The sequence below is a fragment of the Conger conger genome, chromosome 14, assembly GCF_963514075.1.
Source record: "Conger conger chromosome 14, fConCon1.1, whole genome shotgun sequence".
Lineage (NCBI taxonomy): Eukaryota > Metazoa > Chordata > Actinopteri > Anguilliformes > Congridae > Conger > Conger conger.
The window spans coordinates 32,947,713-32,972,186 of NC_083773.1; the positions used below are offsets into that span (position 1 = coordinate 32,947,713).

A 24,474-nucleotide genomic window follows, 5' to 3' on the forward strand; every position below is an offset into this window, starting at 1 on the left:
GAGTGTCACAATGTTTTTTGAAAAAGTTATATGCATCAATTTATAATGGGGCAAAGTTGTCAAACATCACATTGAAACCTGATTCAAATAATAACAACACTCATAATAATAATATGAATTGGCAAGTTATCTTACAAACACCTTCTGTTCTTAGCTGAACATATTGCAGTACTTCCTGTTTGTGCTATATTTCCATTTACTCGAGTAAATCAGTATAACAAGCAGCATGTTGGGGGCTATCAAAACAACGACTAACTACGGTAAATTTTTTTAACATTGGTGATGCTTCAGAAAATAAAGAAGTTTGGAATTCTTTACAAGCTGACTAAAATAATGTCCTTAATATAAAAAAGCTACCGCATCCACAGGCAACCTTTTCAGATTCAATTTGGAGCATTTGGCAATCTGCTGAGAGTGAAATATATCAAGTGGAAAATGGACCTCTTTGTTCTGGGGAACAATGATGACAAATCCCCCCAACTGCAAACTAACTTACAGTTGTATTTTTCCCTATTCTACCCAGAGCACATTTTCTGAAACCCACAGCACATTTCTGAACACTTACAGTAATGCGAAGCAGGAAGTCATTCATTCTGGGAGAGAAAGCCAACAACCCGTGTAAAAACCGAACGTCTTTATCAAGATCCGTGGATTTAATGTGAAAAACCCATATGTACACCCGCAAAGAACCTCAGATGGTTTCCCTATTTGAACACCAACAGTGCGACACTTTGTCTTCTTGACATTTAGTAAAAGCAAAACAAACTTCTGACTCAACTGTCAAATAGTATTTGATGAAAACATGGTACTAGAGTGGGAATTACTGATGTCAAATATATTGATCTATCTGCATTCACATATACTATAAATAAGGCTGCTATTGGTAAATATTATTTTATAAAATGTGCGGTTGGCAGCCTCAATTACTTGTTGGGCTTGATGACGCTTTTGAACGTGAGCTGAAAGGTGTGCCGGTGACTACCTTTCACCACATCTAGCTTTAGTAACACCTCGATGCTACATTTCTCTTTACATCATCGAGCGTGACATTGTGAAAACACACCCCACATCAGTTCAGCTGAATGTATGCACATAAAGGACCTAGTATATGGATCCATCCATCCATTTATTTTATTCATGATTAACAAAGATGTCAATTGTCTTAAAAATCAATTGGCAAGGAATCCCTTTTAAGAAACGGTCAATAAAATGCCATATAATTCCCTTTTCTTGTCACATTAGAGAAGGTGTCGAACTCCAATTCTCAAGGGCTGTCTGCTGGTTTTCTATGTATTTCAGCAAAAGTGATTCATTTAAGTGGCTAAAGAGCCCCTGCACTTTGTCTGAAGCCCTTAATTGGCTGCTGATTGAAAAAAATACTTGCAGACAAAGTTTTGCATGCATGAGAATAGAAAGAAATGCGGTTAAATGTATTCTATTTTGAAACATATGCACTTAACAGGGAAAGCCTATCCATTGTTTGTATATATCTTAATGCAAGCAAATAAACGTCTGTGCTTTCTTCTGATAATGAAGACATCCCTTCCATCTCCTCAACTTGAAGTCAAGCACAGACAATGCAGAATAGCCTTCATTCAATCTCACTTGAATACATCTGTGTATATAAGAAAATGCTGCACATTTGTGCAATTTAAAAAATGACTATTTTAGATGTGAATATCGGAAAATCAACAGTAACTGTTTTTAAAAACACCCCGAGACCTCCTACCTGATGGGGTCAGACCACCTCTTGTGGAAGTGCCGCAGATATCATGTATGCTATACTGAGTCTGGCTCGCCAATCCTTCACTGTGTATTCGAGGAAACACGTTTCTCTTTAAATAAAACATCTTTTCTGGCAGATATAGATTTTCATAGTTTAAATGCATCCTTAATCAAGATAATTTATGGACGAATGAACGGCGAACGGCATGCAGTGAATGAATCTCACTACATAATGGATCAATGGGTAACATGTAATGCTCCTCAATTTATACAGTTCACTTCAATATCCCTGGCTCATATGTAGAAAGTCTCAATATTTATCAATGTTTATCATGTTTGACTAATTCTAATATAGTACACCTCTGGTCATGAAATCCTTGCTGCACACCCACATTGAAAGGTAACTTCATGAATGAATTCTGTTTGATGGTTAGAACTGTGGAGGCCACTCTTTGTTGGCACCACTTGTATGCATGACTGGGCATGCAATCGTTATTAATTGTGCGTGTTTTATATGTATTTACCAGCAGGACACTGCATTGCAGCTCATTTTGAACGCAGAGTGCACTTTTCTGATTATGTGTAATTAGAGATTAACCTGCAGTGGAAGGTGCACGCTTCAAATGTATTAATGTTGCGTTTACAGTGGGGAGAAACATGTTAAAGTGTGAAATACAGTACAGCCTCGAATATGGCTGTTTTAATTGGCTAGCTGAGCATCGGTGTACACTGCAGAAACGAGAAGATATGCTTTCCACCATTGTGGTGAATCCTTGATGATGCATTTCTAAGCTCTTCTGCTGCTCACACCACACTCCCACACTGATTACACAGTGATAGCACGTTCTTGCCCACCCAAAGGAAGAGCCTGAATTCTGGTTGAATTAGATCTTCCTTTCTACACATAAAAAAGAGGGGGGGGGGGGGGCAAGACAGAGAGAGAATCATGATCCAGCTTTTGAATTTTGGTACGTTGTATTGGGCATAGATCTTTTTCAGTTTTCGAAATTTTCACAATGGTCACACCCAGAGCAAAGCGCCCGTAGATGTGTGGTTTTTATTGCCCTTCCCCTGCTGGCAGTGAGACGGTGCGATTCAGTCTGACTGGGAATGGGCCCCTGCTGTTACTCACTGTTTGAGACGCATTAGAGTCTCTGCCACGGCCCACCCCACAAGCAGGGCGTAAAATAGCAGTGGGCAGAAGGTTAGGGTTAGTGCTCATTCATTAGATTTATTTTTCAACTTTCCAACACTCACACACACACACACACACACACACAGACCCACACACACACACACACACACACACACATATACACACACAAGCTGAGGAGGAGCAAAGATAATTTGATGTCCTATTTGACCCTGTCTACAGATTGTATGCAGTTAGTATTGCTGGGTGCTGGAGTTTGTTCACAGTGCTCAGTGCAGGTACATAGAGGTTACCCTGACAAGACTTCAGAATGCTGTTTCTCCTGGTCCATTATGGATTGTCACTCACCCTCTTATACACACATTACAGGAAGTTAACACACACATACAATGCATGCACATCGCATGTCCACTCATGATACTTGCTCACACTCATACACATATACAAATGCGCATGCACACAGACATGTATTCACATGTGTACTCCATTCTCTAAACTTCAGTCACCAACTGACATGTGCGTACCTAACCGTATGTTAAAACTACAGTATACACACACAGTGAGTCTATATTTTGTCTCTGCAGGCAGTAAATGCGCTTAAGAGACCTCTCTCTGAATGCAACTGAGATCACAGGAGGATCAGGGATGCGTAACCCTTGCAGCCAAAGTACAAATTCCACAAATTTAAGAGGTTTTCACATCTTCTCGTGCTGTTGGTCTTTTATGGGGTATCATTCAGATAAATGTTCAGTCTCCTGGACTTTACTTCAGTGTTCAGTATCAGTCAATAAGTATGTTATGTGAAGTGACTTTGCAATAAGTATCCAATTACCTGTTTACTGCCTGCTGCTGTCGCGAGAGGGAATTGTATAAAGCAGCTAAATAAGCCATTTCTAATTAAGTAGAGCACATTGCCCTCTTCATTTGTAGCACCTTCTATTTATTGTATTCTGCTTCGCACAGTAAACAACAGCAGCAAACCTGCCATTAGAGACGACCGATCCAACCAATCAGGAGCCTTAAATGGCCGGTCCCCGTGGGTCTCTGCCCAGGCCCCTGCAAATCTTCTCGCTTTCCTTTCACGATTCATTGTCGTGCTTCCGCCCTGCATATTTTCACGCGAGTTTAGCCCCGGCTCCCAATCCTGTCAGTGTGAATTCAGCTCCCCCTCCCTCCCCCCTCTGGCCACTGAAGCTATTCCTGTGCCCTCTGGCAGCAAGGCCTTGGGAGGACCATCTGTCTCTGGGGCACACTGGCTGGGCTTCTTCTTGGCACCATCGAGGGACAGGGTTCAGATCAGAATGTGGCTTGCCGGGTTCTCTGGCCTCGTGCAGCTTCATAGCCCTGGTAAACTATGTGCCAGTAGAAAGACAGAATGAAGGAAAAATGTTTGTGGGAAAATCACTGAGCTCTATGATATAGCATGGACGTGACCGCTTGCTTCTACTATCAAAGAAACCAATATGGCGTCGAGTCCACCGTAACTCTAAATTTCGCCATAGGCGATAATGCAAAAATCCTTGCCTTTTTTAACGCCATATTGCTTTCTGCAACTTCTGGTGCCGCCCACCTCTCCAGTTCTTACACACTCTATGGGGAAAGGGAGCTTCATGAACTGGAGCTCACATCCACCCATAGAACATGTTGTCTGTGATATCTGGATGTCAGGGGTACCAGGGAGCCCTAAAAACAGCCCGCACTAGCTGTGCAAACTACCCAGTTGACGGTGAAGTGGGTTGGGGGATGGCTGGGGGAGGGGGGTGCTAAATCATTGGCAGATTGTGTGGAAGCCCCCCTAGGATAAAGTGGCGGCTTTAAGGGCGAGGGTGCCAGCCGTGGTGTTAGCGCTACCGCGGCGCGCTGGGGCTGCCCCATCTGCCTGTTCTCTTTTTTCCTCTTCCACCACTCTCGTAAAACCCGCTCTTACGGCCCCGCTCCACCGCTCCCGCTAAATCCTCTCTCATGTCCCTCCAGCCATCGCTGTTAAAGTCGGCGTGTTGCGAGTCCGAGGCGGCCCTCTCCCCCGCAGAGGAACCGGAGAGGAACTGTAAGGCCGTTAACAGCCATCACACATCCGCGGGCTGTCAGCGTCAGGAAGCGGCTCGCGCTGAACGGAGTGTCTCAATTTCTGCTCTTCAAAAAAGTTCGCCTTGGCTTCTCTTGGATTGAAAATGGAGATGGGGTGGAAAGGGGGGAATCGGAATGGAGTCGGGTAATGTGCGAAAGAGCAGCGGAGTAATAAAGCCAGTCGGGGCTTCGAAAGCCCAAAGCCCTGCGGCCGTTTTTGCCCGTGCGGCTTGGTGGTTCTTTGGCGGAGGCCCAGAAGACCACAGTGCGGCCTCCTAAACTGCACTGCCCGCAGGACGCGCTAAGCTGACAGTTGTTGATTGCTTTCTCAGGGTAATTTAACAGTAATGTCACGTGCTCTCCAATGCGTACTGTAGAGCACGCACAGACACACACACACACACACATACACACACAGACACATCATGCATGATTAATGGATTCTGTAACAGTAAATGTGATGCTCTTTGTCTCTGCGTACGTGCTCTTTTCTCTTCCTGACACTCACTGGGCTGGCTTACACTTAAGTTCCCCAACCCCCGTGCGCTGTTTGCCTCCCCACCCCCGCCTCCCCAGTCGGGGCAGGAAGAGGTGGGTGGGTGGGGGGAGTCTGGATGTGAGCTGACAGCCTTGTAATGAGGTATGCAAATGGAGGGGGCGGGGGCAAATGCAAATGTTAAAAGCACAATGGTGAAGTGATTAAAACGCACTCTGCCGTCTTTTATCTCTCGCTTAGCCTCGTCCTGGGAGCGGGGTTTCAAAGGGCTGATTTAGGACTCGCCGACTACTGCCAGCGCTCATTTCAATGTGTCTCTTCTGCCCCCAGAGAGACCTCTTTCGCTTTGATTGGTTTTTCAGGCTGCATAGTCTTGGCGGCGGTCTGTCCGGGGCGACCATGTTTGCTCACTTCCTGCATGAGCAGGTTGACAAAGTCATCCAATCGCGTCCCGCAGATTACCGATTCAACGTTGGTGTGTCTCTGAGGAACACAACATCACATCTCAGTGGCCAGGCGCTGGTTTCACCAAAGCGGTTTGGAGGATTTTCACTCGCAGATCATATCAAAATGCGTTTCACTAAAAATCATCCATTCCGAATCACAAATAAAACTGCCACTGCGACCTCTCGCAGAACCTAATTTTCCTTGCTAATACAGTATTTCTTCTGATAGTGCTGAAATAGAGGCAAGTTCCAGAAAGAATCTTCTGTGATCATGGCCACCCTTTAGATACTTACGGAGTTCATGAAATAATTGAATTTTAGGCCAGTCACTAACAGGAGCATGATGCTTATGCCTACTTCAAATTTTTAAAGTAGGGATATACATTTTTACATGCTACATACAGTGAAATATTTAATATAATATAAAATGTACGTGTAGCCAATGCCATTTATTCTAAGGGCTGTATGCTATAGGCTTCCACTCTGTAAACATCGCCCAACAAGTTGAATGTGATAGCAGTTACAGTGTAGGCTAGGCTATTATCTACTGTGATTAATCTGGGAGCACACAGCTACATTTGGAGTAACTGTGGTTAATATTGGAACACACAGCTACATTTGGTGTTACTGTGGTTAATCTGGAAGCACACACAGCTACGTTTGGAGTAACATTACTGATGGTTTCTAGGTGGCGGGTATGTTTTATTTCAATGTTGCAAATAGCAAAATGCCCAACGTTCCTATAAAGTGAGGGCAATTGGGTGTATCAGGGAGGCGTAATAATGAAAATATCTTTTTTTATTTTTTATTTACATAGGCCTATAATTCTAATTTATCTGCAAGATAAAATTTTCCACCCCTCGGTCACGCGTGGACGGCCCACATAGAGCTTAGGAGACTTGCTGTGCACAAAAGTACGATGAGAATGATCGCCGATTTACCGATTGCCTCCATGAACGCTCTGGCGACTCGTGTTTGTGGCTTGCCGTTGTGACTTCTGTGTGAAACGCTCCGAAAAAGAGCGGGAGAAATCTATGGCATCTCGCTGATCTCGGCTCGCAAGTCGCAAATTCCGTGAAACGAGCACCACGGGGTGAAACCAGGCTTTAAAAGCACTGCCAAGGACTGCAATGCAGCGTGCAAAATAGTAACAAAGCTGTGTTTCATCCACACCGCATACATTTGTCCCAGCACCAAAAAATCGTTTTCCTACACGTCCTTTTAGCTTACCTTCTGCAGACAAGAATGGAGGCACCAAATAACAGTGATTCCAAGAAACGCTCACACACACTCATGTTCACACACTAAAACAGATCTGAACTGAACTATAGTGTTACAGAAGAAATTGCACAGTGAATCACTGCTTGATTGAAAGTACTGCCTGGTTCTCCAACGCTTCTTTGAGTGGCCTCAGACGTTTACTCCCGGGACACTGGTGGTTAGAGCCACTACATCTCCTTGAGTACAAGACTTAGTCAGACACTCCTGAAGGGAACCTCTGATTCCTCGGAGGAAATTCTCCCGGAGAGACCTGATAACAGTGCGGAGACCACACGGGCTTGGACCCAATCAACAAGTTGTTGTTTTTTTCCTTCACGCAATCACGAAAGTGATTGCGAAGTATTCAATATTATTGTTGAAATTATTATCGTTGTTCAAGGTTTAAGACAAATGTTTACTGAGTGCCCTGGTCCTACTGCTGGTACCAGCATATGAAGCGAAGATGTACTGTATTTGTCAGGAAATGGCAGCAATGATTTCTTCTCATGAAAGAGAATTATCCCCCTCCCCTTCAGGAACCATTATCAACCCAAAGTATTTTTTTTCTGACAAAAACAACAAAATGTTTTTCAGTGTATGTTATGAATTATACATGCTGACTGCAGTGTTTGAATATACTCACAAGGTCTTTTAATTCCGCTGCATATTTGAAGTTAAATTTAAACCTGCAAGCGAAGCTCGATATGGTGGCGCTCTCTTCCTGGCAGGATCATCGAGTGTGTTCTGCTTTGAAAGAGAGCACGGCGTGTTTAATGTGTGAGACGAAATGATCATTTGGTGCCTGCACAACAAGGCCTCTTTGAATCTCACTTCAGTTCTGTTCATATCATTCTGTGCTTTTGACAGTCTGGAAACTGTTGCTTAGATTTGCCTTGTGTGTATCCATGGTGACTGCACGTGAAGTGTGAAAAAATGTCAGAAAAAAAGGATCATTCAAGAATGTTTTATAGTATGTCTTTCAGAGGAGAATTTCACTGTTAATAAAGTACATTGGAATACATTGGAAAATTTAGGGGTGGGCGGAATGGCTGAATTGTTTCAACTCAGGTTGGAATTAGTATAATGTGCAGTTCATTGTAACCATTGTTTACTTCACATCAAAGTATTTTTTAGAAGGTATTTGTCATTATCAGGACTGAGTCTCTCGTCTCAAAGCAAGTGGAAAAAGCCCAGGGCCTCTCTGCTCTGTAATAGGTGTGAGTGTTTGTGAGTGTATTTATTTTTGAACATCTGTGTTCAAAATAGGTTCTCGCACTGCAGCGAAAGTGAACTTTACAAACACCATTGAATTTCAGGATCTTCATCAAAAGAGAAAGGGCGAAAAAGTAAAACCTGATTTGAGCATTTCATTACTTTAAGAAATCACCAGGGAATGACATTCCCGGGGCTAAAGTATAGCTAAGAGCTGACCTTTAGATCTATATGCTGCTACTGTGTCCACACAGCCCTTAGAAGGTAGTAGCAGGCCCAACACACACAAGTTGGCTGATTTTCAGAAGGCTGAGAGAAGCCTTTGCTTAACGGGCCAGAGACATGCCTCCTGGGAATTCCCTGTTCATTACACCACCATACCGGTGACATAAAAATCCCATCTGCAGTAATTTTTTTTAAAGAGAGAGGGGGGTCTTGCAGCCCCAGGACTGTCACACAGCAGGAGTAGGGGGTGCTTCAGGGAGGAATCGGTCAGGTTTGTTGTCTTAAGATGGAGGATGATATGAACACTAGAAGATGGACTGCCATAAACTGTGCGCACAAACAAGGCCACTGTCCGCTGAGGCCACGCCTGTGTGTCTCCATCAGCAAATGTTTGGCTTGTTCTTCTCAGATGCCAGGCGAGAGGATGCCACAGGATCACTCATGTGCTAACACTGATATAGTGCCCATATGGAACTGTGGTTATTGTCTTTCCTGGTAACTGAACACAAGTGTTTAGTGCTTTCATTTACAACTTAATGTTGACACCATTATTGTAATTGGGGTGGTTGAGGTAGCTAATGTTCCTGAGCTGTAAACTACCTCTGAGAAAAGGCGTGGACACTCTTCTTTATCACACACCACCGCAGACAGCTAGCACATATTGAACAACGTAAAGCAATGATGTTCCATTGTAAACTTTGGCAATGAACACATTCTTAATGTTCCTGTTGCAGTGTAAGCGCATCGGAAACAATTTATTATTCAACTGCTTTGGCACGTGGTCAGCACGCACACAGCTCACTCTCTTTGTAGAAATTGTAAAAAAAAACAGTTAAAAGATAACCGCAAAAAAGATACCAATGTTCTTTTCAACTCGTCTCTTGAAATAAAGAGGTAAAAGTAAAAATGCTCAAACTCTCTTTTTTGAGTCACAAATTATTGATCTCCAGCCTCTCTGTGTCTTGCGCTTCAGTCTTTTAGAAACATCAGTAGTCAGACGTGATGCTGGTTCAAAGGGAAAGGAAACTGCTTGCCCTGGTTTCCGAAGACAAGTAGGTGGAAAAAGTTTCTTTTATGCAAAATAAGTTGCATAAAAGTCCAGAAAACATTTTGGTTTGTGTACATGCACAATACATCTTCTGCATAAAAGGACTTTGTGGAGAATACACAAACTCATTTGAATACAAAAAGCTCCAACAAAAGATGCAACTTAAGTTCAATTAAATGGACTATGCAGGATTTAAATGCTATCACATTGAGATGTTCTTTTAATCCAGAGGAGGATTAAATTAGACGTTGTTGTATTAGAAAATTGTATGCTAAGCATGACAGGACTTGCTTTTAATCTGTTTAAATATTTTATTGAGGCTTACTTCAATACGCCTGAAATTTTCTTTTATAATTGAATGGCTTGACATCTTAAAAACTTAACTGTCAATAGAGGTTTAAATGAAGTCATCACAGATTCCCAAGTTCCACACTTTGAGAAGCATGTAAAGTATGTATTGTTCATTTACTTTGATGAAAATGGAGATGGGCAGCCTATAGTGTAGTGGTTAAGGTACATGACTTGGACTTGCAAGTTTAGTGGTTAAATCCCAGTTTTAGCCACAATAGTATCCACACAGCTGTGGGGTCCTTAACCCCACATTGATCTAGGGGGGATTGTCCCCTGCTTAGTCTCATCAACTGTTAATTGCCTTGGTCTAAATGTCTCAATTCTGTACTTACAGACCTCACTGTATGTTCTCTTAGTTGTATTTTATGAAATTCTATGACTGTAAGTTTCTAGAAGCCACCAGGCACTGATCCTGGATATCTACCTTTTATAGAGAATGGTTGAGTGTTTGCATTTGCATATATCCTTCATAAAACATCAGAAAATATATTTAATGACCAGAACTGTGGACCAGGGATGGTGCAGTGGGTAGCACTGCCGCCTCACAGCAAGGAGGTCCTGGGTTTGAATCCTTGTCGGCCGGGGCCTCTCTGTGTGGAGTTTACATGTTCTCCCTGTGTCTGCGTGGGTTTCCTCCGGGTGCTCCAGTTTCCTCCCACAGTCCAACGACAAGCAGGTTAGGCTGATTGGACAGTCTCAATTGCCCGTAGGCATGAGTGTGTGAGTGAATGGTGTGTGTGCCCTGCGATGGACTGGCGACCTGTCCAGGGTGTATTCTTGCCTTTCGCCCAATGTATGCTGGGATAGGCTCCAGCCCCCCTGCGACCCTGATCAGGATAAGCACGTTAGGATAATGAATGAATGAACTGTGGACCATGACTGTATTTGATCATTTCTGAATTGCACTTAATAGTTTTTTCAGGTAAACTATCGAAATCTGTCACTGAGGTTGTCAAAAGAGTAATCCATCTGCATTGTGTGCTAAAAAAAAACAGGAATGATATTATCCATCCTCACTCTCACTGTTTTCTTGGAACCAGACACATAAAGAATCTTGTATTCCTCTCAATGACCATCTCTACCCAACAGATGTTGTGAATTTCTACCTCTGGCTTACATATTTAATATCACCTGTAATATGAATTAAAATACATTGGGAATTGCCTAGGACTTATAGTAAGACTTCTATTACGTTCTATTTGTTACTTGTAAAACAAATACAAGCAGCACCAGCCTCTCACCCATAAAACCCATCAGTGTTTCCATTCATCAGGTGAAGTGATCATGTCCTGTTCCAATCACCTTAATCGACTTACTTATATGAAACATATTTCTATTATTGAAAGGAACTTTTAATCAGGGCAGATCGTCACACGTTGATTTGTGGGCGTGCTCCTGTAACAGACGGACGTCTCAATCGACCGATCGCGCCTCACCCATTTATTACCGGCCATGCAACACTCCATCAATAAGCAATTAACAGGAGAGGCAGCAGAAACACCGAGGCTAGCGCACTTTGTTTTTATAATCCCTTTATTAACCGTTGCGTGCTGTTGCACTGCTACAAATCGATTTAGACGTAAAAGCCACACAAGAGTAAATGCTTGTTTTTTTCGCATCGAAGCTTTCTGCGGTCCTGCTGGGGCCTTCACTTTTTCCTCTTCAGTTCCATTCATGAATCCAAAGCCGACATCGCTCCACCACATGCAAACTCTCCACTTCCCACTGCAGGAAGCACATTTTTAGAAAGCGTTTTATGTGTTAATGCCGGGCAACATCTTATACCCTCCTGCAAAGAACCTTTGACTGAAAATCAGGAGGCACTCAATGGTGCAAACCGACCAATGAGATCTCTCTCCAGCAGGTAAAACCAACGAAGCAGGCAAAAGCATAGGTATTTAACTTATCATTTTTACATTTTACATTTTTATTCCCTAATTGGTGGGTTCTAATTTACTTTTCATTCCTCTCAGGGCATCGTGAGTGTCGTGTGGATGAAACCAAATGCAGAGCAAGGGATTTTGAAGGAGAATGGTGTTAGAGCAGTGACAGTCACACACACCCCTGTTCCTTCATTCTCTGCCACTGGCTTTCTGCTCATTGAGGTCTACTTGGCGCATATTGTTTGCTGTGTTGAGAATGGTTATCACAAAGTGTGATGGTGGAGTTAACTCGGTTTCATTACCATGCAGGTGATGGGCGGGGGTACAGATTTTGGTACGCACTCTGCCCATGCACCATCCATCCACCACAAAAGACGAGAGTTCACCATTTTGGAAGTGGCAGAACATCTGCTTGCCCTTAGTGTGGTCTCTCTCTCTCTCTCTCTCGCTCCCACTCTCCCCCTCTCTCTCCCTCCGTCTCACCCTCTCTCCCTCTCTCTCCCTCCCTCCCTCTCCCCCTCTCTCTCTCTCTCTCTCTCTCTCTGTCTGTCTGCCCAGGAGACCCCTGCATCCCCCACTCTCAGCAGCCAGCTAATCTCCTGTGGATCTGCTACATGCACTGCACGTCCCTGCCCTTCTCTCTATATCTTTGTGTTTCTCTCTTTTTTCTTCTCTCTGTCTCTCTCTCTCCCCCTCTCTCCCTCTTTCTCTCTCTCTTTCTCTCTCTCTCTCTCTGCCCCCGCCCTTCTCCCTTCCTGAATCTGAAACAGTGTGAAACTACTGCATGCAGAGCATATGATTACAGCCGAGGGAGAGAGCAGAATTGCATCCAGATAAACTCGAAAATTACTTCCCCTCTTCTCACATTCCTTTTCTTCAGATGGAGCGCTGATATGAAATGAAATCTAATTTTTACCTTTTTCAGTATTGTTTTGCAGAAATGTTAATACGTGTAATACGGCTCACATTAGAGTGTAAAATCAGATTGAATTCCTGGTGTGTATTTAAATGCTGTTATTTTCCCTTGTATCCTCCACAGCGCCACCTAAGGCCATCTCTGTCATTGCGGCCGACACCCCTGCCCCGTTCAGCCGGTACCAGGCCCAGAACTTCACCCTGGTGTGCATCGTGTCTGGAGGAAAACCTGAACCGACGGTGAGCGTGTTATCTCTCGTCAAGTATCCGCAATAGAAACAGCAGCGTGGTTTTTCTTCTTGTACTGAAAAGTGTCCGTTGGCCATTCACAGCTCTGTATCCTTTTGACCAGTCCTAATTACTTAACTGGAGGCACTGGTTGAATGGGAAACTGCATCACCCATTTCAAGTGTCAGTAAGCTACTGGTTGAACAGTGACTCTAATGAATTCAGCTGATAAGTGGTGAGCATTGTGGCAGGAAATGGCTTTTGTAACAGACTGACAACAGTGCATCATGCTGCTTGTGGTCAAAGCTTCCCCCATCAATGTAAAGTGATTTGAGGTCATGAATTATTATTATTATTATTATAATTATTATAATAATTATTATAATTATAATAATAATAATAATAATAATTATTATTATTATTATTATTATTATTATTATTATTATTATTATGGGGAAATTCACCATAGGTGTATAGGTGCCTTATTGTTATTTTACTTTTTAGTTTCAGTTTACTCCCCTCACCAAGTCTGGCATACTGGAGTTTCTGCCATAGATATTGTGCCTGGCAACCACTTAACTGCCATCTCTGAGTCCATTACTCATGTTGATATGTAACTTTCACTCATATATTCTTCAGATGCTCATCTTTTTTTCAAAACAATATGACAGCAGTCAATATGAAAGCAAGTCAATGTATTTTATTTGTGAATATCTCCTATGAGATTATTTAATTTATCGACTTGCAATTTATCTTTAGATGCCATGGCTGCAGTAAATCAATAATTTAGCAGTTGCTGTAATATGCAAATGAGTAGTAACCAATAACAGTAATAACCATTGGGGTTATAAGCAAAATGTGCCTTCACGTGCAGCACTACACATCACACACTAAGATGATAAAGATGAAAATTAAAAAATTAAAAATTGTATGTATCAAAAGCAGCAAACATTAGTTTTGCTAGATCTTTCTATCAACGAGGTCACAAAGGTCACAAGAGAAACATATCTGCTGTGTTTTCTTCTTATTTTTTGCTCAGTTGGGCATCAAAATATATTTGTTTCGAATGTTTAAAATCTACAGTATCCTTCACCGCTCTTAACCCGTGGGTGCTGTTCGAAAATGCACTGTTCAGCGGCAAAAGCAGACATAAAAAAGCAAAAGCAGCAGCAAAAAGTATCTGACCTTCTGTCCTGAGGCACAGTACAGCACACAGAAACCAGGTCCACACTGTGATAAAACAGTAACAATATCTCATGCTCACCTGTCAAACAACATTCACACACTCAACAAGCTGTACTCACGTGCTTTATTTTAAAACGTGTTTCGCCAGTGACTGGTTGGAGGGCTGGATTACTTTGTGAATTATTTGTTTAGGTTCTGGTGTTTTTTTTGCATCAGAACACAGGGCGGAACACAAATTAGACCAAGAAAACATATTACTATGTAATTCTATATTTTATACACATTTAAAAACACACAAAGGGACTAGGCTAGGTAATTACCACACAGAATGACAGGCTTTGTGGGTTGTGACAGCACACCCGTTGGAAGTGGGCAGATCTGATATACCTCTCTGGGACTTAGCTTCCTCTTTAACCTCTTGTACTTACTCTCCATACAGTAGGTGTGGGTTAATAAATGCCATCAGATCGGCTATTTATACAATATTTTAGGTTTTCTCCACTCTTCATGATTGCCAAGTTCCTTTGAAGCTCAATTGAAATATGTCACAGTTGCCCCATCTCTTGTTTGCCATTTGTTGTAACATGCAAAATTATTTTAATGTTGGTGCTACATTGCTCTGACAGACTATTTATAGTCCTGTATATGCAGGTAATGTAATATAGCAAGCTATACCTACGCTTGTTTGCACAAACATTAAAATGACCTTGGTAAGATATTCAATGTTAGTTAACGCTTAGTATTATCTATTAAAAATGTCAAAGCAGAAGATATCAAAGATTGCTGGGCTATTGACTAGGCTAGCTAACCTTTGGCTACTACAGCAATTGCTAACATCTTACTGTAGCTCTTACTCGCATATTCCCACACATCTTTCTTTTTAAGTGAATCCTAAAAAACTGGGCTCTTCAGAATCGCTGATATTAAGAAATCATTTTGCAATGAGGATAAATTAGTTTGAAATATCAAAATGGATCCAAGAAAACAAAGTAGAGCTTGGCAGCCAAACACACTTTGATTTATATTTTTAACTGGTTGAATTTATTATTTTATAATTGGAGAAATATTCAGCAAATCTGTGTTGAAGCTAACCAAATGTGCTATTGTTGTGTGAACACTGCCATTCAAAGAATTGCGGTAAATTTTAATGTGATTAATCCAACATACTTTCTAGTTGCAAACATATGTGCAATATCTCTGTACATACTTTTATAGTCGGCACTCAGCCTCCTTTACAATTCGCAGTTATATTTCATGGCTGGGCCATTAATCATTATCTGCAGATGCTCCCTAATGTATTTCAGCTTTATCTTTGCCCCATCCGGACCAATTAGGCGCCAGGTGAGAGGTCATGGAAAGGTTGATCTGATTTTCACCTCCCGGCCTTCATCACCGTCTCACTTAAAATAACATTGTTTACGGAGCCACTAACCACACTACTGACTGTTAACTCTGACGGGTGGCTGACAGTACTCACTCTCCCCTCCCTGGGAGGGCTTTCAGACTGTCTTATTACTGTTCGAATCTAACAAGGCTGAACAAAGACACAAAAAAGTGCTCATAACATTTCATTACCTGCTTGCCAGAATAGATGGCCTTGTCAAGGTGAGTGCAGTTTTACTTCATAATGCCTTCAGCAACCCATTTATATATCTGAATGTTGTACTGGGGCATTATTGTGGATAAAGTAGCGTGGTCAAGGGCAAAAGGGCAGCTTCAAACCCAACACCCTCAAGGCCCTGCACTGTAATAATTTTTAACACCTTATGGCATGTTTTTGGGTTTATTGCCTGCACTCAGTAAATGTGCTACTAAAGTCTCTTCCTGAATACTGAATTTTAAAGAGATTTCTGACAGTTATATTGTCATGTAGCAAAAAGCTTTGAAAAGGTTGACTGTGGATTGACTGTGTAAATCTTGTATTCGAAGCTGTTGTGACACTCACTGAAATTTTTGAGGGGGGCGGGTCTACTGTGAGCAACACTATGTGTTACTGTTCAGAAGGTTGCCCTTGCATGACCTGCAACTGAGGATTAAGCTTAGTATGGAAACAAAGCTCCTCGCACATTTATACAGGGACTTTTTTTTTTTTTCACAGACTTATTTACCAGTGCAGCATGTGAACTATGAAATGCTTTTACAGCAAACCACTGGAAAATTAAACAAGGATCATCCTGCTTCTTTCTAAGTATTACCAAGTAATCCTTTCTTTTCAAGATAAATCATCTCCAATCAGACAAAGAACAGATAACAGACTCAATACAGAAGCATTTATTTAGAAGCTTACGCATTCACAGGAAGCGGAATTCACGGGGGTTTGAGTGGAAGAAAAGGCTCCAGGGGTTAAATGCAAAGCTGTGCTTTAAGAGACGTTTGACTGAAAGATAGAGGAAGAAGAACAGTCTCAGTGGGCAGAACTGTTACAATATGATTCTGTGCAACTTTGGCTCATAACGTATTGACTTGAGCTGCTTTGAATTTTTATTATATTTTGTTTAAATCATTAAAAAGTCAAACCAGCTGTAATCAACAGTTTTTTTCATTGTGCTTTGTGAACAAGCTGTTTCTTGATATTGATGCATTTTTCAACTGCATCTTGTATTTCACTACAATTACTCAATTCTTTATTTTTTCCAAATGTATTCTTTAGCAATAGTGCTGATACATACTAATTTGTCTAATATTGATTGTATTCAGGCTTCTCATAAATGGAAAATGATTTTTATTGGCTTAATGCTCGCCTTTCTGTACCAGTGATTCGGACTGATAGTGGATAATTGTATATGCTACTTCAGGTTTCTTACGGGTTTGGTTGACTGCGGAAGACCCATTGTGTCCCAAAAATAGTCAGCTAAACTCCTACCACACATTATAATAAAACGATATTATATGAAAAATTATAAATAACTCGATACTTTAGATATACATACTATATTCAGCTAGGATGAAAAGAAATCATCCCAGTTTTCAGCCCACTTTGACAACATACTTTTTTTTTAGGTGTTTGCTTAGGGCATTGACACAGTGGTATTAAAGAAACCAGCTGATCAGCTTGACCAAACTAAACCTCCACCCCAGTTAATTTATTCTGTTTAAACCAACCGATTTTACAACTGTGCTGCAGGCTACAGGTGCACTATAGTGTAGTTACAGAATTACCAAACATTTAACAATGTGCGTTAACTCAGTTTACAATCAGACCCTATGTGTTTCATACTATGAGGGAGAGCCATGGATCCCTTGCATGGGGTTACTACCAACCGATACAGTCTGCAAGATACGCAAGCTATGGTTGCTCATCTCTTCAAAGAGCTACTCAGGCTTTTGATGGATTCTTAAATTCTGGCTCCAGTGAGTTGGGTATGTGACATTGAAAAATGTAAGGATGACTAAGAGGAATCTCTTGTATTATGGACAGGCGGATGTACTCTGATGAAGCGTACTTACACATTGTTTGGAAAACAGAATTGCCATGCCATGGAACAATTTTAAACAGGCTCTTATTGAAAATACACATGATAAGGTTATGGTTATTCCGTTTTCTTCCTTTCTCTTATTTCTAGTGGGACGGTAAATTAAACATTGCTGTTCCCAAGTTCCCAAGTTCCCAAAAGCTCTCAATAGCATTTGTAAAAAGTGCAGATGTACTTTTTGAGACACAGTTACCAAGGAAATCGAACAAAAGGCAAAGTAGAAATATAGCTGCAAGCAGCAATGAGCGGGCCCAAGCACCATGTGCGCATCCGCCTTGGTGGCAAAGTTGTGTGCACAGGAATTCCCCTTTGATCAATGAAGATGTTGGTGCCGGTATTGGAATGCATAAAACTATGATATATAATTATGGTATAATATTGAGCCGTTTTTGGTATATGGATTTAATTACACTCCAATAATAAACTTATTTCTAAATTCTAAGCCACATCGGAAGATGTAGTGAAATTAAGGCCACTTCCTGTTGCCAGATGGTGGCGCTATAACATTGACCCATTCTTGGTATATGGATGTGATTACACTCAGACACTGAACGTATCTGTAAAATATCAGCCAGATCAGACAATGTAGGCAATGAAATTATGGCCACTTCCTGTTGGCGCGGCGAGACATTAATTGTACGCCTCGCCATGGCAATACCGTTTGAGATTTCAGAAATATCCTTCCAATTCAGAATCAAGACTATCCTGAGACCATTTTGACCACGTGTGAATGCGATGAACCCCCTAGGAGGAGTACTTAAAAGTTTAGTACATGTGAAAACGCACAAAATCCAAAATGGCTGACTTCCTGTTCGGAAAAGTTGAGGGACAAAAGTGATCAATGTGTGTGTCTTGAGGAGCCTTACATGCATACCAAATTAGGGGCATGTATCTCAAAGGGCCTGCCCACAATAGACGACAATGCGATAGGGGGGCGCTGACAATGAGCATCTGATAGATTCTGATGACCATCACTTCTGATGTGCGTGCAAAATTTCAAGACTTTTTACACTTGGCAAGGCCCTCAAAAATGCCCATTTACCTGAAGAAAAAGAATTATAATAATAATCCTTCCAATAACAATCGGGTCCTTCGCACCCTATGGTGCTTGGGCCCTAATAATAATAATAATAATCCTTCCAATAACAATAGGGTCCTTCACACCCTACAGTGCTTGGGCCCTAAATATATTTGAAGTCTCCCTTGTGCCACAGAGCTAGTCCTCCTTATGCTCTCGTGTATTGCTGATACAGTACATAGGCTGATCTGTGTAATCTAGACATTGCAGGTTCCTGGCTTGTCATTAGTCAATTGGAACTGGTGATCCGCTTACTTGCCGACTTATTTTCACAAAAAAAACACAGATAATTATCTGTGTGAAAGGTGTGTGTGTTTGCTTCCCCATCTCCCATTTCACACACTGCCACAGAATGCTTAAACTTTAATCCCCAATAAATGAACTACCTTGTAAAAATTTAGTAGTTCCTTAATTGCCTGCCGATTTGTGGAAACAATTCAAAATTTGTGTAAGCCACAAAATAGGTGATTATCCATGTTGTGAAAAGTATCTTTGTTTTCATTTCAGTTCAGTTTTTCTGTTAGAAAGGGCAAGTGTTTGCTTTGGGAAATTGTCTCACACTTGCGTCACCAGCACAAGCTTTTCAAATAACTGTAGGAGATAATTAAGAAAGGGTCGCGACCCAATTCAGATTCGTAGTTGGTCGTAGCTATAGAAATGATCATCCATCCGACAATGAATGTGTGATGAATCCTGACGGGGGGTTTTGTTTTTAAAGGGCATTTGTGCAAGGGCAGGGCTATTGTCAATCCTGCAAACACACTGAAATGAACGCCATGGCCATATGCAGAGTGCCAGTGCTTTCATTACTGGCTATTAATTGAAAAAGGAAGTTTAATTTCCACGGATTCAGTGTGCTGCATTTTGGCTTGAGCACAGAAAAAATGTTTTTTTGTTTTTTTCCGATCAGATTAAGCAGTTTGACTGATGTACAGCCAGATGATTTTGTGAGCTACCCTATTTGCCATTTCTTCTAGATGAATTAACATAGCACTGCTGGTTCTTTTATAATACAGTGACACTTTAACAGCATTAACGGCTTTTGATAAACTGCTGGATACCGTTGTTTACACGGAATACCACTTACCATTAAAATGACTTTATATTAAATATTAAGTATACTGTATGTCTGCGAATGTGTTTGTGCATGACATGTTGGGTGATACAGTGTAGAATTATTTCTTGTCACCTTATTCCTTGACACGCATACGATTGTCAGCTGCAAATAGGAGTAATGGCATTTCTACCATGATATGAATGCCCATGTGTGATTCAACCCATTACCTTTCAAAATAAGAAAAATGGATGTGAACCTGTGACATGTACCTATAATCCACGAGCTATTCAATTACTGCATTTCTCTTCAACATTTAGTCCTTCAAATAGAACTGTCAGACCCTTTGCCTGTTTGACATAACTAGGGCATTGCTACCACACCATCTACCAGCAAGAAATCATTCCTGTCCCTGATCTGTGCAGGATACAAGCAGCTTTGCTCCAAAGTGCCATCAAAGGGCAGACCATCACAGATTGTGTCTCTGCAAGCATATTTTCTTTCAATTGTTGAAGGTTCTGTGTAGTGGCGTGTCTCACCTTTTAAACAACATATGTGACGGTAGGCCCCTTGGTTATATCAAAAATCTCACTGGCTGTGTCTGTAACTGGAGATGATGGGACTGGAGGAGTGTTTGTCATTCAGTCATGTCCTGTCAGAATGTTCTAGCACCTCAGCTGCCACGCTAGTCATGGCGTTCATTATTTACCGTGTTGTTGTTGAAAAATGCACCCAACAATGGAGATGATGTTCAATTAATTCATTCATTCATTCATTATCCTAACCCGCTTATCCTGAACAGGGTCGCAGGGGGGCTGGAGCCTATCCCAGCATACATTGGGCGAAAGGCAAGAATACACCCTGGACAGGTCGCCAGTCCATCACAGGGCACACACACCATTCACTCACACACTCATACCTACGGGCAATTTAGACTCTCCAATCAGCCTAACCTGCATGTCTTTGGACTCTGGGAGGAAACCGGAGTACCCGGAGGAAACCCACGCAGACACAGGGAGAACATGCAAACTCCGCACAGAGAGGCCCCAGCCAACGGGGATTCGAACCCAGGACCTTGCTGTGAGGCGGCAGTGCTACCCACTGCACCATCCATGCCACCGATGATATTCAATGGGAAATGGAATTTGAATAGGTATTCTTGGCATTGTGGATCGTGTAGGTGACGTCCCTTTCTGTTAAATAGGATCTGTAGTGACACCCACTGGTCAGGAGGGGGAGTACAGGATGGATTGTATAAAATCCAGCATCACCAGACTGAACAGCCAGTTACAGGAAACACAGAAGCATTTGCGATGCATGCTTTCCACATTCTCATTTATGCAGGAATATTATCTTTAAAACAGAAGGTATTGTTGTCTGAAGTGTTTGATGTTTTTGTAGATCAAGAGGAAATGGTGGCTTTTGTGAATAGGCAAGTGGCCCATACAGTCTCTGGGTGATAAAATCATCACTTTATGGTGCAAAGCAGCATTGCTTTCAAGTCCATGGCTCTCTTCAAGAGACAAACTGGTAGCAAGAAAAAAGATAGAGGACTGTCAAAGCCCCTGGAACACAGAACACCATCAGAACCACTGGAACACAGAGCACCATCAGAACCATTAGAACACAGAGCACTATCAGAACCCCTGAAACACAGAGCACCATCAGAACTATTGGAACACTGAGCACCATCAGCACCACTGGAGCACAAAGCACCATCAGAACTATTGGAACACTGAGCACCATCAGAACTACAGCAACACAGAGCACCATCAGAACCATTGGAACACAGATCACATTTTATATTATTTAGTGTATCCACCTTTTTCCCTTTATTACATGTTACATTCTTTATGAGAGATTTGCTTCAAGTTTTTTGAAGAAATCTAGTGGGATATTTTTGCAAACAGGTCCAAAGTTCAGTCAAGAAGTTGGTTGCATTTTCTGTTCCTCTCAATCCATGTAATCCCAGACACATTCAGTGATGTTGAGGACGGGACTCTGGGGAGGCCAGTCTTATTGTTCTGAGAACTCCAGCAGCTTGATCTTCTTACCAGTGTGCTTGGGGTCATTATCTTGCCGCAGAATGAATTTCCTCCCAAACAATGATGTCTTCCAAAAAAAAACTCCATATTTTTATATAAATATCTGGTGATTTGGTTTTGAATGAAGCCATCATGAATTCTGATAAATACAAACAAATCATTCACCTTCTGATAATATGCAAATAAATACAGTATATTGTGAAATGCGGTTTGTAATGTAATGAGACTTTGATTGTTTGGAAATTGAATTTCAATGTCTGAAAGTCTCTTAATAAGGCTGAGGTGTTTGGGGAAAAACACAAAATACATAAAAACTCTAAATGAGGAGAGTGGGGGAAAAGGGGAGGTATACAAACAGCTCTGCCAGTGGACGTTTTTCTTAATCCTAATTTTAATACAAATAACTGGAAGGCTTGTGTAGAAATGGGAGCAAATCTGTAGGGAATCCTCATGCACAGATTGAAGAATGCGATAGCTCCTATAATATCAAGAGCAAACAAGATTAACACGGGCACCAAACAAGGCTGTCACACAGATGTTTCTAAAGTAGTTCACATGCAGGCCGATACAAGAACTAAGTTAGCTTTCTCCATGACTACTTGACTTTAGATATGCATGTTAATGGTTCTAACTCTGTATGCACAATTCAAACTATGTTGTTGGACAAATATTGCACTAGCGAATGTGTCGAGGGTGGCACGGATGGTGCAGTGGGTAGCGCTGCCGCCTCTCAGCGAGGAGGTCCTGGGTTTGAATCCCGGTCGGCCGGGGCCTCTCTGTGTGGAGTTTTCATGTTCTCCGCGTGTTCGCGTGGGTTTCCTCCGGGTACTCCGGTTTCCTCCCACAGTCCAAAGACATTGGAGAGTCTAAATTGCCCATAGGTATGAGTGTGTGAGTGAATGGTGTGTGTGTCCTGTGATGGACTGGCGATCTGTCCAGGGTGTATTCTTGCCTTTTGCCCAATGTGTGCTGGGATAGGCTCCAGCCCCCCTGCGACCCTGTTCAGGATAAGCGGGTTAGGATAATGAATCAATGTATCGAGTGGTAGCTGGACAGTTGTGCTGTCCATTTTGTATTGCTCTGCGAGTTATTGAGCACTTATGTGTACCTCTCATAAATGCACAATTCAATTCAATTCAAATGCTCTACTAGTATGGCAAAAAGAATCATGTGTCTAAAACACAAAATGACACTCACACTTCCTCTCCTCCCCCTCTGTCTCTCAGGTGTATTTTAAGCGGGACGGAGAGCCCATAGACGTTATTCCGTACCTCCAGGAGCCGGCTGCGGGGGAGAGCGGGGGCTCAGCGGGGGTCCGGGGCGCCAGGCCGCTGATCAGTCGCGACCTGGACGACACCAAGATGCAGAGGTCCCTGTCCCTCCTGGACCTGGATGGGAAGCCGGCTCGGCTCTACACGGACAGCCCGGGCCGGGGCTTCACCCCCAGGGCACGCGGCCCGGAGCCCAGCCCCTCCGCCGAGAGCATCCCGGAGACGGTGGTGAGCCGGGAGTTCCCCCGCTGGGTGCAGAGTTCGGACCCCCTGTACTACTTCAGCACGCTCCACCTGCCCCAGAGCGACGGCACGGTGGAGGTCCGGGCCATGCTGACCTGGACGCTCAACACCCAGCTGGACAACGACGCGCTCTTCAGCTGCGAGGTCAAGCACTCTGCGCTCTCCATGCCCATGCAGGCCGAGGTCACGCTCGGTAAGAGCTTGTTAGACTGTGACCCTGACCCAGCAACGGCACGGCCTGTAGCGTAGCGGTTAAGGTACATGACTGGGACCCGCCAGGTCGGTGGTTCGATCCCCGGTGTAGCCGCAATAAGATCTGCACAGCCGTTGGGTCCTTAACCCTGCATTGCTCCAGGGTAGGATTGTCTCCTGCTTAGTCTAAACAACTGTAAATCGCTTTGGATAAAAACATTAGCCAAATGACATGTAATGTAATGTAATGCATTACAGTAATGAGTAATGTAATGCTCCGTGCCTGTTCCTTGCCTCTGAAACGTCCCCTTCCCATACTCCCGCCACTCTCCCTCTCATCCACCAACCCTTCTACAGCTTCCCCCATCCTTGCCACTCAACCCTTCATGTAGCACGTTCCCTCCCTTCCTGTAGCACGTTCCCTTCATAACAATGTCCTGATATCTCCTCCCCCTTCCCCCTCCTGCAGTGTCTCCTTACCCCAAACCACCCCTACAGAATAGCCACTCCCTCTCACGTATATTTATTTTCAGCAGCACAGCCGTGCTGTTTGATGCTTAATTGTGTTACCGTCGGGCAAATTGAAGGTTCTACGCGGAATGCGAAACGCGCGTGACTGACAGGCGGCTCATTGAGCTGTCTGCCGTTAGATTGAGTTAACTCGCACGCGTTATTGAAAAAGTCAACCTGAATTAGGGGAATCGAATGAAAATGTTAACACGCCGGCGTGATCCAGCCGCTATGCCGAAGCTACTGTGTCGCCACCCTCTGTTAGGCAGCGGTACTGGGCCGCGCCTCTCGTGGTGTCAGTTTGAGTTCACACATTTCAGCTTAATCAAGGATCTAATTAACTTGTAAAGTGAGGTGATTCTAAACTCGCAGCGATTCCGTAAGATGCGTCCTCCGTGGAATATGAAGGGGAGT

The 24,474-nt window shown here is 42.7% G+C and overlaps 1 protein-coding gene across 2 annotated transcripts in view; it reads left to right on the top strand.

Moving 5' to 3' along the window:
• Positions 1–24,474, top strand: part of LOC133110086 (immunoglobulin superfamily member 21-like) — a 210,621-nt gene that overhangs the window by 172,807 nt on the left and 13,340 nt on the right. For both annotated transcript variants that reach the window (XM_061219962.1, XM_061219961.1), the window contains exons 5-6: positions 12,906–13,021; positions 23,071–23,551. In XM_061219962.1, coding sequence (XP_061075946.1) covers positions 12,906–13,021; positions 23,071–23,551 — 597 coding nt within the window. The remainder of the gene's footprint in view (positions 1–12,905; positions 13,022–23,070; positions 23,552–24,474) is intronic.